General features: G+C 42.5%; 1 protein-coding gene across 1 annotated transcript in view; it reads left to right on the forward strand.

Annotated features, from left to right (window-relative positions):
- parp4 (poly (ADP-ribose) polymerase family, member 4) overlaps window positions 1-12,741 on the forward strand; it is a 53,773-nt gene that overhangs the window by 9,426 nt on the left and 31,606 nt on the right. The window contains exons 4-15 of the mRNA XM_042334058.1: window positions 362-470; window positions 1,122-1,200; window positions 1,928-2,029; window positions 3,045-3,197; window positions 4,522-4,656; window positions 5,409-5,582; window positions 5,801-5,961; window positions 7,348-7,485; window positions 8,299-8,397; window positions 9,057-9,240; window positions 10,153-10,309; window positions 12,075-12,199. Coding sequence (XP_042189992.1) covers window positions 362-470; window positions 1,122-1,200; window positions 1,928-2,029; window positions 3,045-3,197; window positions 4,522-4,656; window positions 5,409-5,582; window positions 5,801-5,961; window positions 7,348-7,485; window positions 8,299-8,397; window positions 9,057-9,240; window positions 10,153-10,309; window positions 12,075-12,199 — 1,616 coding nt within the window. The remainder of the gene's footprint in view (window positions 1-361; window positions 471-1,121; window positions 1,201-1,927; window positions 2,030-3,044; window positions 3,198-4,521; window positions 4,657-5,408; window positions 5,583-5,800; window positions 5,962-7,347; window positions 7,486-8,298; window positions 8,398-9,056; window positions 9,241-10,152; window positions 10,310-12,074; window positions 12,200-12,741) is intronic.

The following is a 12,741-nucleotide window of genomic DNA, read 5'->3' on the forward strand; positions in this document are numbered from 1 at the left end:
CCGACCCGCACTACCATTGGTGGCCGGGCTTTCAGCTTCTCTGCCCCCACACTTTGGAACTCCATCCCACAGTCCCTTCACCTCGCTTCCTCCCTTGCCTCCTTCAAGGTTGGTCTCAAGACCATCCTCTTCAATCGTGACTTCGGTCACCCTCCCACCTCTCTGCCTTTCCTCACCCCTACCCCATCCCTCTCCATTGCTCGGGTCCTGATCCCTGACTGTCCAGCGCCTTAGGATGTCCTCCCGACGTGAAAGGCGCTCTATAAATGTAATCTTATTGTTGTTGTTCTATCCCTGTAAACCTGGTATGTGTCTGTAACTATCTGGGATGATTATTTTCAATTCATTCCTGAACGTACAGAGGATCAAATGATAAATGTTCCTGAAGACCTACAAACAGTACAGACAGAATGCCGACAAAACAACAACATCCCCCAAGATGGGATACAAGATGATTCAGAAAACTTCAGGTACCTTTGATAATATTTATTGTATTGTTTATACAATACAAATGTGATCAATATTATTTTTTGTGTTTTAAAAAATCTATTTCTCCTCCTGAAGGTTAAACTGCAAGTCAATGCTAGGTCATGGTTTTACAGGGACCTCCGTTACTTTGCCCAAGTGACCGTGCGTAAGTTGAAGGCTGCCACAAGCTATGGACATCTAAGTCTGATCCTGTTGACACTTAGCATTCACAAGCACGTGCATTTTCCAGCAAGGGTCACACGATAATCATTAGAAGTAGGAACCTTGGCAGATTTCCACAAATCTAGACAAGTTTGCAGGGCTATGGGGAGAGCACGGAGGAGTGGGATTGAATTGGATAGCTCTTTTCAAAGAGCCAGCGCAGGGCTTAATGGCCTCCCTCTGTGCTGTATAACTCTATCATTCTATGAAATAACCACTGGATGGTGCACAAGAGTAGCTCTCCCTCTGACTTGCCTTCTTATGCGTGAACCAGTCTCAAGACTGTGCTGCTAAATACTGGTAGCATTACACTGAATGCAAAACACTACGAAAATAAACATTCAATTATTCCTATAACTGCACTGGCCTGTTAATAAACAAATTCTCCTTTATTAAAGACATATTAAAACATTTTCTTTATTTCTCCACAGAATGTTCTCAACACATGACAACAATATTCCTTTTTTTGCGCAAGATTTTGAAGTGGCAAAATATTCAGTGCTGGACAAGGTTTGTGTTTCCTCAGTTCATTTTTTTCCCCCCCACTCTTGTTTTTCGGCTGACAGAAAACATTTGGAGCGAGCTGCCAAAACGTAAAGGGTAAAACCAGGGTTGGCGGGAATTAGAAACAGCTACATGATGGGGTGCTATATACAGGTGGAGCTATATACAGGTGCTCCTTGAGTTTTGTGATGCAGTTCCCATTCGTGTTTCATCCCCTCTCCCCAAATACATAAACCATTGCCCTGTGTCAACTTGACACATTTGGTAGCACTTTTGTCTCTGAGTCAGAAGGTTTGAGCCCCATCTTGGAACTTGGAATTCATACAGTCTAAGTTGGCACTCAGTGCTGGGGATCTGCTGGATTGTTGGAGGTGTCGTCCTTCAGATGAGATGTTAAACGGATCCTGTCTGCCTGCTTACATGGACATTAAAGATCCCGTGGCATTATTGAAAAAAAGGAGAGTTTCTCCTGGTGTCCTGGCTAACAATCCTTGGATAAAATTGGTCTTTCTCTTCAGGGCTGTTTGTGGGATACTGCTTTGCGCAAATTGACTGCCGCATTCACCTACAAAACATAGAGTCACTACATTTTGTAATATATCCTGTAAAGTGCTTTGAGATGTGCTAGTGGGAGGCGCTATATCAAATGCAAGGATTATTGTTATTATTAATATAGGTGTCGCTAAACCCACCTATTCACATTGTTTTAACATCATTCTGCATTTTCTATCAGGATGTTGAAGAATTGGTGGTAATTGAACTGCAAGTTTCACAGAAAAATGCTCCCCTTCCTTTTCGAATCTCTTCTCACTCTGGTCAGAGAGGCAGATTTCAGGTCAGTAACCAGAACCATTCTGTGAGCTCTGTGTGAAATTTTTTGACACGTGTCTTCACGCAAGTCAAAGAAAGTACAGTAGAACCCTACTGTACCACAAGTAAATGTATGGACCATGATATTTACTTATGAAAAATTCCACAATTCAAACAAATGAAATCCAGTTCGCTTTAAGATGTCATTTCGGATCAAGGAAACTCTGGCCCATTTGATATCATGCATCCATGATACCGATCAGCCCAATACAGCATCATAATGTTGATATTTAGAAAACAAAACTTTACAAAAATCATTTGATTAAAAAAATTAGTTTTATAGTTCAACCAACCAAAGACTATATGTCATGCCAAGAACTTTGATTTAGTTGGCAAGGGCATGACAAGATACTTGTTTGCCTACTACCCAGAAATCCAACTTATGAGAAATCCAAATGATCTGATCTGAGGGCTGGTGTGAGGGCAGGAGAAGTATTTTTAGTACATGTGGTGCCTCTGGAAGCTGATTCAGGAGTGACAATGACATCAGCTCTGGTATAGTTTGTTCCCGGGCATTACCGCTCTCTATTTGTGATGCTGAGTGGAATGAGCTCCACTCGTGGGGAGAAAATGGGGCAGAGGAATGAGTGCATCTTTTTGGAGAGGTATGTAACAAATCCATTGACTGTATAGAAGCTTGTGTTTCCATGAAATGTACCGTACCTAATGATGACCGTTCTGCCTTCTGATATCTTTTCAAAACCTATTTTTGTACAAACACTATTATCTAATGCAAGTGAAGCTTTTTATCATGTAAAATGTACCAGTAAGATACAGTGCTTTTTGTTTTGTGGGATTTTAAAAATATATACACACTATGTATTAAATATATATAATATTCTTATAATAACAATTAGTACCATAATATATATTTGATTGTTCTGTGTTTTGACCTCCAGATTAATTATTATTTGGATTATTATACATATGAAGAAAATGTTTCTTTCTTTAAAATAAATAACATTTGTTTTTATGTCTAGACCCAGCAGCAGCAGTTTGTCTTCACTTCGACTGCTGAGGCAGCTGAAAAAGCCTATGAATGGTGTATAAAGAAACAAGTGGAGCAGAATTTCACAGTACAGCCCAACTGGCTGCCCACTGCACAGCCTTTAGCATCTGAGAAACTGCAACAGGTCAGACCAGTGTTTACAGCCTTAAAACATTCTCTTAATTATTGCCACATGCAAACCAGAGGCCTGAAATTCTTCAAATTCTTCCAAATTGACGTGAAGCAGGCCAGAGTGGATGGAGTAACCGGGGTTGGTAGGGTTTGAGGAGATCACAGAGGTAGGATGGGGCAAGACCATGGAGGGATTTAGAGATTAGCATCAGTGCTGCAGACAGTTCAGAATTCTGTAGCCTGTGTCCTTTCCTGCACTAGGCTCTTTGAGCCTATCACCTCTATCCTTGCTCAGCTTCACCGGCTCCCCATCCTCCAGTGGATCGAGTTCCAGATCCTCATTCTTGCATTCAAATTTCTCTATGGTCTCATCCCATCCTATTTCGAGAACCTCCTTCAGCCACACCAACCCAGTTACTGCCTTTGCTCAGCAGATACTGGCCTGTTATATCCGCCCTACCCACCCGCCATCAGAGGACAGGCTTTCAGCCGTTCTGCCCAACTCTCTGGAACTCCATCCCGAGTCCCTCCGACTCGCTTCCTCCCTCCCTTTGTTGAAGGCACGTCTCAAAACGTATCTCTTTAACCACATTTATAGTCATCTTTCCCCTCCCAACCTCAGCTCCACCCCCAGCTTGCAGTTCATTCCAGCGTTGCTAAGCACATTGAGACGTCCTCCTGACCTGAAATGCGCTTTGTGAATTGTACTGTATTTATAAACTGCAACTAAAATTCTGATCTTTGCAATGGTTATTTAAAAAAATTAATTGACATACTGATTCTTTTTCTTATTTTGGTCAGCCAAAAAATGATTCAGAGGCAGTGTGTACCCATATGATGAGGTAGTCTTGCACCAGCTGCACTGCAGTCTAACTGCAGCCGGTTGGAAGCAAAACATTGAAGCATTAGTAATTTTTTGCTGACTAGCTGCAGTTAAACTACTGCAAATAAAAGTTGATATCTTCTGATGTGACTACATGGGAACTGAAATATCTCCTCCTAAAACTGCAGTTACAAAGCAAAAGGCTGATTCAATGTCAGAATCACTTTGAATTATTGCAACTGGTGTAATAAATGGAGTATTATACTAAGCAGATTGGAACACCAGTGCACAGCATCACAGTGTTACCCACCAGGTAAAATACAGTACAGATGAACTTCTGCTTGTCCAAAAAAGATTTTAATTTCACCTTTATAATCAGACTAGATCGCTACTTTTAGTCATTAGAGCACGATAGACCCAGTGCATTTTTCCTGAAAAACACCAGAAGAGCAGTTGCTAAGAGTTTCGCCACTCCTCTGAGTGCTTGTACTCATTCTTGTTTTCTTTATAACAGCTCATCATCGAGGAAGCTCTGAATGTTGCCGACATTTCCGATGAAGTCAGTGTTTTTGTAGAAGCAATCTGGGCGGAGGCTCAGGGCTGCTTACAGGCCCAGCTGATCGACACAACCTCCATCACACTCAATGATGTAAGATGTTTTTTCCTTTTTTTCGCGTGTTGAATTGCTCATTGATTTTTGTAGGACAACGAGAGTATAGATGAATTTCAGGGTGTGGTTACATAACAACAGCAAATATATTTGAAATGAACTCTGGGCTGGAAAAATCCAACATTTGACATAATAATTATCACACCTGCTCCCAGTCACATCCAATTCTTGACTTCACTCAAATGGTTGGACCGAAAGCTACTTGCGACAGCATTGAGCTGGCTGGTGGTACCTTTGAAGCTGCTGATCACAGCATTTCAGTGCTGATCGACATTTACAGTTGAGTTAAACTAGTATTCTGCAAACCTGCACTAATGTGGCCAGTGGGCGGGAGGTTCAGTAGCAAGCGCACGTGGATTTAGGGCCAGCTATTCATACAGATTCAGGAAAATTGCTCAATGTGTTCGCTCGCATCGACTGGGACGTCTCCTCTGGTGGATAGTCTGCTGACCTAATACTTATCAATGTGACAATTATCACATCAATTTTTTTTGTGAAATGCTTTGGGGTCTTCTTCACATGATATGGGTCTATAGTTAAAGTGAGGATTATATAATAATAATTCAGCCCCTCAATCAACGACTGTTTGTGGGACACTGCTGTGCACAATTGGCTGCCGCATTTCACCGCACAAATACGCTTTGAGACGTCTTATCGACGCAATAAGGAGCTATATCAAATGCAAGGATTATTATTGTCTTATCCATATTATTCGTGTTTGACCTTTTCAGGTTACCAGGGCTGAGGGAGTGCTTCTGCAGCTGAAGAAAGCAATGGATGATAAAGCCACAACTGCCACTTTGACAGCTTTAATGTCCCAGTTCTATACCATCCTTCCATTCAAACCTGAGAGTGACACGACAATCACCAAGAAAAAAATAGCTCAAAAGCACGATCTCTGTCAGGTAATACTGCCATGCTGATGTTGATGGATCACTTCGTTCCTCAGCTGTTCTCTGTGTCTTGTACACTCACCGAATGTTTATTTTCTTGTCAAGTCAATTTGCAAAGGCAAAAATAGCTCAAATAAATAGAATGATGTAATAGCTTTAAGAAATATGAAAACTTTTGAATGAAAATGACAATGTGGCCTGACTTTAGAGTCCTGTCTTTGCTATTTCAGGTGATCAGAGATGTCTTGAATGCAAGTGAGGCCACTTCCTGGGCTCCCATGACTCCATCACTTGCTAAATTTCAAGCTCTGAGATGTCACATCGAGTGCGTTGATCAAAACAGTGATGAGTTCATGCGTATCAAAAAGCAACTATTGAACAGTAATCAAAGGTGATATTTTATTTTATAGATTTGGTTATAATTCAGTTACAGAGTGTGCTTTCCTCCTTAAGCCTTGTTGCAAACTCTTTTCAACCAACCAGCTCAATTCCACAGGTGACTCACCCATTCTCCCAATGGCTGACAAACTATCACAAGCTGTTGTTGTGCACTCTGGGTTTAGAATCTGAGATGTGGTTTCAAATCCAGTCCGTACAGTGGGCTGAATATCTCCTCTCTGTAGCTGTTACAGATTCTCTGTGAAATTAATCATTCTAAATCATTCCATTGAACGAAACAACTTTGAATCCAACACAATGGTTACTGATTCATAATCTTGCTCAGGGGAGACGTAAGGATAGACAATGGCATCTATTATGTCTGTTATTTATTATTATTATTATATTAATGTTTATTATGTAGTGTGTGTAGACCATATGTAAACCAACATCACAAAGAACTCGCTGGTGCCTTTATGTAATTAACAACTAATATAAAGGAAAAAAATAATCATAATACTTACATTTGATATAGCGCCTGTCACATCAGGAGAAAGTGCTTCACAGGATATACTGTATATATACGATTCCAGGACTGTTAATGTCCTGGCTAATTGTCTGGCTGACATCAAATCATGGATGAGAGCCAACTTCCTCCAGCTCAATGTTGGCAAGACAGAGGCCCTCCTGCTTGGCTCCTGGCAGCGTCTCCTCACCTCAGCCACTGACACTATCACCATTCATGGCTGCATTCTTCACCTCACCGAGCCAATCCGAAACCTTGGTATCCTTTTCAACCCTCAGCTATCCTTCAAAACCCCCATTCATGTCGTGACCCATTCCGCCTTTCCACACCTCTGCAACATTGCCCACCTCCACTACTGAAACTCACCGCAGACCAGCGAGAAGCTGATCATTCAACTTCTCTGCCCCCACACTCTGGAACTCTATCCCGCAATCCCTCCACCTCACCCCCTCTTTTGCCTCCTTCAAGTCCCGTCTGAAGACCTTCCTTTTCAACCGTGCATTCGGCCACCCTCCCACTCCCCGATTGTCCAGCCCCCCGGGATGTCTTTCTGACGTGAAGGGCGCTATACAAGTGTAATTTGTTGTTGTTAATTACATAATTAATTCCCAAGTGTTCAATGTTACAAAATGTTCAATGTTCGACACTCAATTACCATTCTTAACATTGATAAATGAATCTTACGCACCTCAATCTCATATCTAACCGTACATGATCACTTATTTATTCTACAAGGATTGATGGATATTAGTGTGATATTAATATACAAGATATTACAGTGTGCACCTATTATTGAAGATTACTGTTTAGACATGATCCATGCACAATTCTGAATTGAAATCACATGTTTACAGATTAATTTGTGTCTTTTAGTGGGTCTCCAGTCATGATTCAGCAGATATTTCATGTCGCTAGACTGAGTGAATCTAGACAATTTCAGAACCAGTTGGACAACATTAAGCCCCTGTACCATGCATCAGCCATGAGCAACTTTGTTGGGATTTTGTCTAGGTGAGTAAGAACAGTGTAAGTAACTTGTGTGTTTTACACAGTGCAGCTGTTTAGCTTATCTGAGTCACTGCAACTCATTCCCACAAGCAGAATAATGGAGTACAAACTGCAATATGTGATAATTATCATTGAAGAACACTTCTCTAAGGATTCCAAGCTCTGTGAGCCTATCACCTCCATCCTCGTCTGGTTCCATTGGCTCCCTGTCCCACACCAGATTGAGTTCAAGATCGTTCTCACCTTTAAATCCTTCCGTATTCGTGACCCATCGTACCTCTGTGACCTCATCAAACCCTACTAACCTGCCGTTCCCTTGGTTCAACAAGTACCGGCCTGCTTCGTGTCACTTGCCCTACTTGTCCCACCATCAGCAGGTGAGCTTTCAGTCTATCTGCCCCCACTCTCTGGTACTCTATCCCAGAGTCTGTCTGATTTGCACTCTTCCTTTCTCCTTCGTTCAGGATCCTTCTCAAGACATGTCTCTTTGGTCATCTTTCCCCGCCCCACTCACGTCATTTCCGACCCACAGCTCGGATGCCCAGCCAATACTATTACGCGGTTCGGGATGTCCACCCGACGTAAAAGGCGCTGCACAAATGTAAATTTGTATTGTGTTTGGGACTTAATCATTGGTGATAATTGTTGAATATTGCTGTCCCTCACCCCTACTTTGTTACAATAGTTTAGCACAAGAGCTCCAAGGGGAAAAAATACATACAAAAGAGCTTTGTGGATTGACATCCAGCACTGTACACCCTCACCCAAGATGTTATATAGTCATGGATGCTATGGTTCTGCTGTGATTTCATACAGGGGGCTGTTGCCACCAAACATAGTGGTGGAAAGTTACGGTGGGGAGCGAACAGATGTCGGCAATCTTGGAAGTGGAATTTACTTCAGTGATTCAATCAGGTCAGTCAGCTTTTCTTTAGGACGTTCTTATCAGTGGAACCGGGGTGTAGCTCACATGGTAGAATCTCACTAATACCTCGTAACTTGCTTCAGTCGTGCTATGAAAGTTTTATAGAAATGAATAGAGTCCATGCTCACCACCCCCTGAGTGTGGGCTCAGCCCCCTCAAATCTATCTGCAACTCACTTCTTTAAGGGGAGCTGGGAGGCAAAAATCCTGAGCCCTGAGGAGAATCACAGCCAGGTGTCTGGGCAGCCCCAACCCATGTCACCCACCCACCCTCTTGCCCCTTGTTAGGGGGGCCCGCCCACTGTCAGTCCGGCAGGCTGCTCGTCAAGGCTTCCTGACCTCTGATTGACCGATGGATCTGTCAGTTAAGCGTGTCTTACAAGGGACCAAACCTTTAACTGCGTTTTACTCAGCACGTTCCCCACCCCATTAGCCCCAAGAATATTTTCACCCGCTGAGTCTCTGCTCATCGTTCTGCTCATGAATCTGTGCTCAATAACATTCTGGGGCTCCATTCCCCACAGCCTCTCCTCCTCGTTCATTTCAATGCACGGTGAGGCCTTCTAATTAGTTATATATTTATTGGAACAGTTTGTGCCTCTATTCTCGTTTGTTGAGATATGTGATAACACCGTTCTTTGAAATTGTAGCACCAGCATTAAGTACTCGAAGCCCAGTACAACTGATGGGACTCGTCTCCTTGTCATCTGTGACGTTGCACTGGGGAAGTGTAAGCAGTACTACAAGAAGGACATAACTTTATCTGCCCCACCAGAGGGATATTCAAGTGTACATGGAGTCCACAAAACTGCAGACACCATCTCGGAATTTGATGTATGTCAGATGTGCAGAATTTTTTTTTTAACAATACAACACAAATTTACATCTATATAACGCTTTTCACGTCAGGAAGACAGTCCTAGCCTGGCACCTAAGTGAGGGTGGAAAATGGGGAAAGTATTGGGGCAAAAGAGAAAAAAAGTAGAATATGTTCACACTCACTTGCTTCCTGCACTCACCTACCGCCAACCCTTCCTCCCCACAAAAAAAAGTAATGCAAACACTTAATTGGGTAAAAAATGCAATTTTGCCAAAGAGATTTTAATGTGAAAATGAAAGCGCATCAGAAACAGTTGAATATCAGTTGATAATTAGTGACTTGTGTCAGATCTGAAACCTCCGATCCCCTCTCCTATCTCCTGACTTTGGCACTTTTTAATAATCCTGATATAACCCCTTTCACATCAGGGGGACATCTCAAAGTGCTTCACAGGATTTACTGTGCAGTGTAACGACTGTATTTTGCAGGTATATTTTGTATTGTGTATCTTGAATGCTTTCTCAGCAATAGCTGGCTGCCACATTTGTCTAGAAATATGCAGTCACTACACTTCACATTAAAATACTGTAAAGAGGTTTGAGACGTGGTAAGGCGCTATATCAAATGAAAGGATTATTATATGAATACTTCCAATGACTTTGGAGCCAACTTTGCAGGATACCTGTTAAGTTAGTAGTAGACATAAGAACAGAAAGGCTATTCAGCCAACACGCCAGTCTGTGCTGCCAATATTCTATGTTTAGCTGCACACGATCCATTTTGTGCATTTGAGAACACAAAAATCTTCAGCAGTTTTGCTGGTGCTGTTGTGAAATTTTGCATCGCTGCAAATTTTTGCTGCATATTAACTGTAAAAGATTTTTCTTTGTCTGTCATTTACAACTATTTCTTCTATTTCCTGGCAGGATGATGAGTTTGTGGTGTACAGCACTGACCAGGTTAAGATGAAGTACGTCGTTCAGTTCTGTGCTGGTGGAGAACAGCTCAAACCGTTCTCTCCTCCGGCTGTAATTACTGAAAATAAGTCCCCTCCTACATTCACATCCCCAATCCCATCCACAGGTACGGATTAGAATGATCTCATCATACGTTTAATTTGTCAACTGGTTTAACTATCAAAATTGTAGCCTCTAACAAAGGTGTTAGGAGATTTCAATTTATTTCAAGTTAATTAATGCAGTGAATGTTAATGACTAATCTTGCATCAGCTGGCGCAGTAATTGCACCAAGTCTCTGAGTCAGACCTCACAGCTGAGCTAACACTCCAACGCAGTGTTCTGGCCAACAAATCTTCCAAATAAAATTGGTCACTCACGCCATGGCTGTTTGTTGGACGTTGCTTTGTGCAATTGGCTGCCATATTTCACCCACAAAATACACAGTTGATCCTCTTTACAGTATTCAATAACGTAATAAGGGGCTACATCATATGCAAGGATTATTATTATTATCCTTGCAGTTAAACTTTTTCTTTCAATGTGCCTATTTTTGTTTACTCTTCGCTGGCATAACGCGGGCTTTGGGATCATGTGGGATCATTGGCAGTGAGTACCAAGGAGCGCCAGAAACCACTGCCACTGAATCACAGAGGGCACCTGGGTGTTGTACACTTGCACGACCAGCAGAGGGTACTGTAGAGCAGAAATACATAGGAACAAGAGGAGGCCATTCAGCCCTTCGAAGCTGTTGCCCCATTTAATTAGATCATGGCTGATCGGTACCTCAACTAATCCTTTCAATTCAAATTTCCCGCTTTCTCCCCATTATCCCTTAATACCTTGACTTAATACACTGGTTTACCTCTCCCTGTAAATTTAGAAACAACAACAACTTGTGCTTATGGCCTCCACACAGCAAACTCAGCACCGAGCAGTATTCGAACCTGATAGCTCACATTCCATAAGCTGCAGATCTATCCATTACGTAATTGGGACTGCAGTTGATTGCAGCATAGCGTGCCTCAGCACTGGTCAGCGAGTCAGTAACGAGAGCACAGGGGTGCTTACTGACATTTTTGTGCTTCATGCAGGAGGCATATGAAACCCCTGGCTCGGATCCTAATCGCTGACTGTTCAGTGCCTTGGGACGTCTTCCCGCTTAACAAATGTAATTTTGTATTGTATTGTAATGTGCTGCCAAAATTTAGAAATAGTTTTAACTATGAAATATGTATTTCCCAAATGCAGGGGTGGCAGTCCCATATCCCCCATCCCCTGCCTACCAACACCCCCCCCTCCCCCCCACCCCGGCCTCCATCAATATATCCCCCTTCATGCTGGCTTCAGTGAAGCCAGGTTGGATGTTTGACTGCAGCTCGCAGAATGCAGCATTCTGCTGCCATTTAGCTTCAGCAAGGCTGCAGCTTTTTATTAAACATAATCCTCCGAGTGAAGGCACAGCAAACTCACAGACTAGAACTTCTTCAGTCATTGAATTTTTTAATATCTCTTTCAATTTCCTCTTCTGAAGGCAATGGCTCACGTTGAGTATAATTCTACACATAGATGTAGCCCTCTGGCTGTTCTTCGTGTGTGAGTCCAGAGAGTATTTGACCATAAAGGGCTTCATGGTCCCTGTCCTGTCAGCAGGGGCTACTGTATAATGATGAGGAGTCACAATCCCTATTGTTTTTCGCTTTCTCGTGACCATGGCATATTATAGATCCCTTAGCAATCTCTCAGCAATCACCCAGCACAGGCCAGAGATCAGATCTGTATGGCTCAGCAACACAGATGTAATACATTTAATTACTGAGAGGAATACTCAGTTTGTTTATAATATTCAGCTTTTGGCCCAGACTGCAGCAACTCAGTTTATTTACTTACAGATGATTTTCAAGATTCCCAGGATCCTCTGAAAAGTGTTAAAGCTGGTCTGCAGGACAGTGCTGGCAATGTGATTCCTCTACAGGAAGTTCACGTAAAGGCAAAGTTAATGGACCTTGTTGGAGAGGTACAGCAGCAACAACAATTTACACTTGTATAATGCCCTTCAGGTTGGGAGAAAGTCTCAAAGAGCTTTACAAAGACTGAATGCGAACCTGAGTTAGCTGATAGCACCGTTGAAGAGGTAGATTTTAAGGCAGTACTTGAAAGCAGAATGGGAAGACATAAGGTGGAAAGATTTTGAGAGAGGGAGGAGACAAAGTGGCTGAAGGCTCACCTATTGATGGGGTGGACATGGCCAGGGGCATGAAGGAGGCCAAAATTGGTGGAAGGATGGCCAAGATAGAATCACAGGAAATCACAGAAATAGGGTAGTGTCAAGCCGTGGAGGATTTGAAGGTGAGGACGAGAATTTTAAAATTAATTTGCTGATGAGTATGGAGCCAGGGCATGGATGGTAGTGATGTACATACAGATTCTTGGGCAACAGGATGTGGGTAGTGGAGATTTGTATGGTCTGGAGTCGGTGGAGCTAGGGAGGTCATTGGAAAAGTTGAGCAGCATGTTTAAAATTCCGCTTACCTCCCCCAAATCCTGCCTAAACAGTGA

Source organism: Callorhinchus milii, unplaced genomic scaffold (genome assembly GCF_018977255.1).
Source record: "Callorhinchus milii isolate IMCB2004 unplaced genomic scaffold, IMCB_Cmil_1.0 Scaffold4, whole genome shotgun sequence".
Lineage (NCBI taxonomy): Eukaryota > Metazoa > Chordata > Chondrichthyes > Chimaeriformes > Callorhinchidae > Callorhinchus > Callorhinchus milii.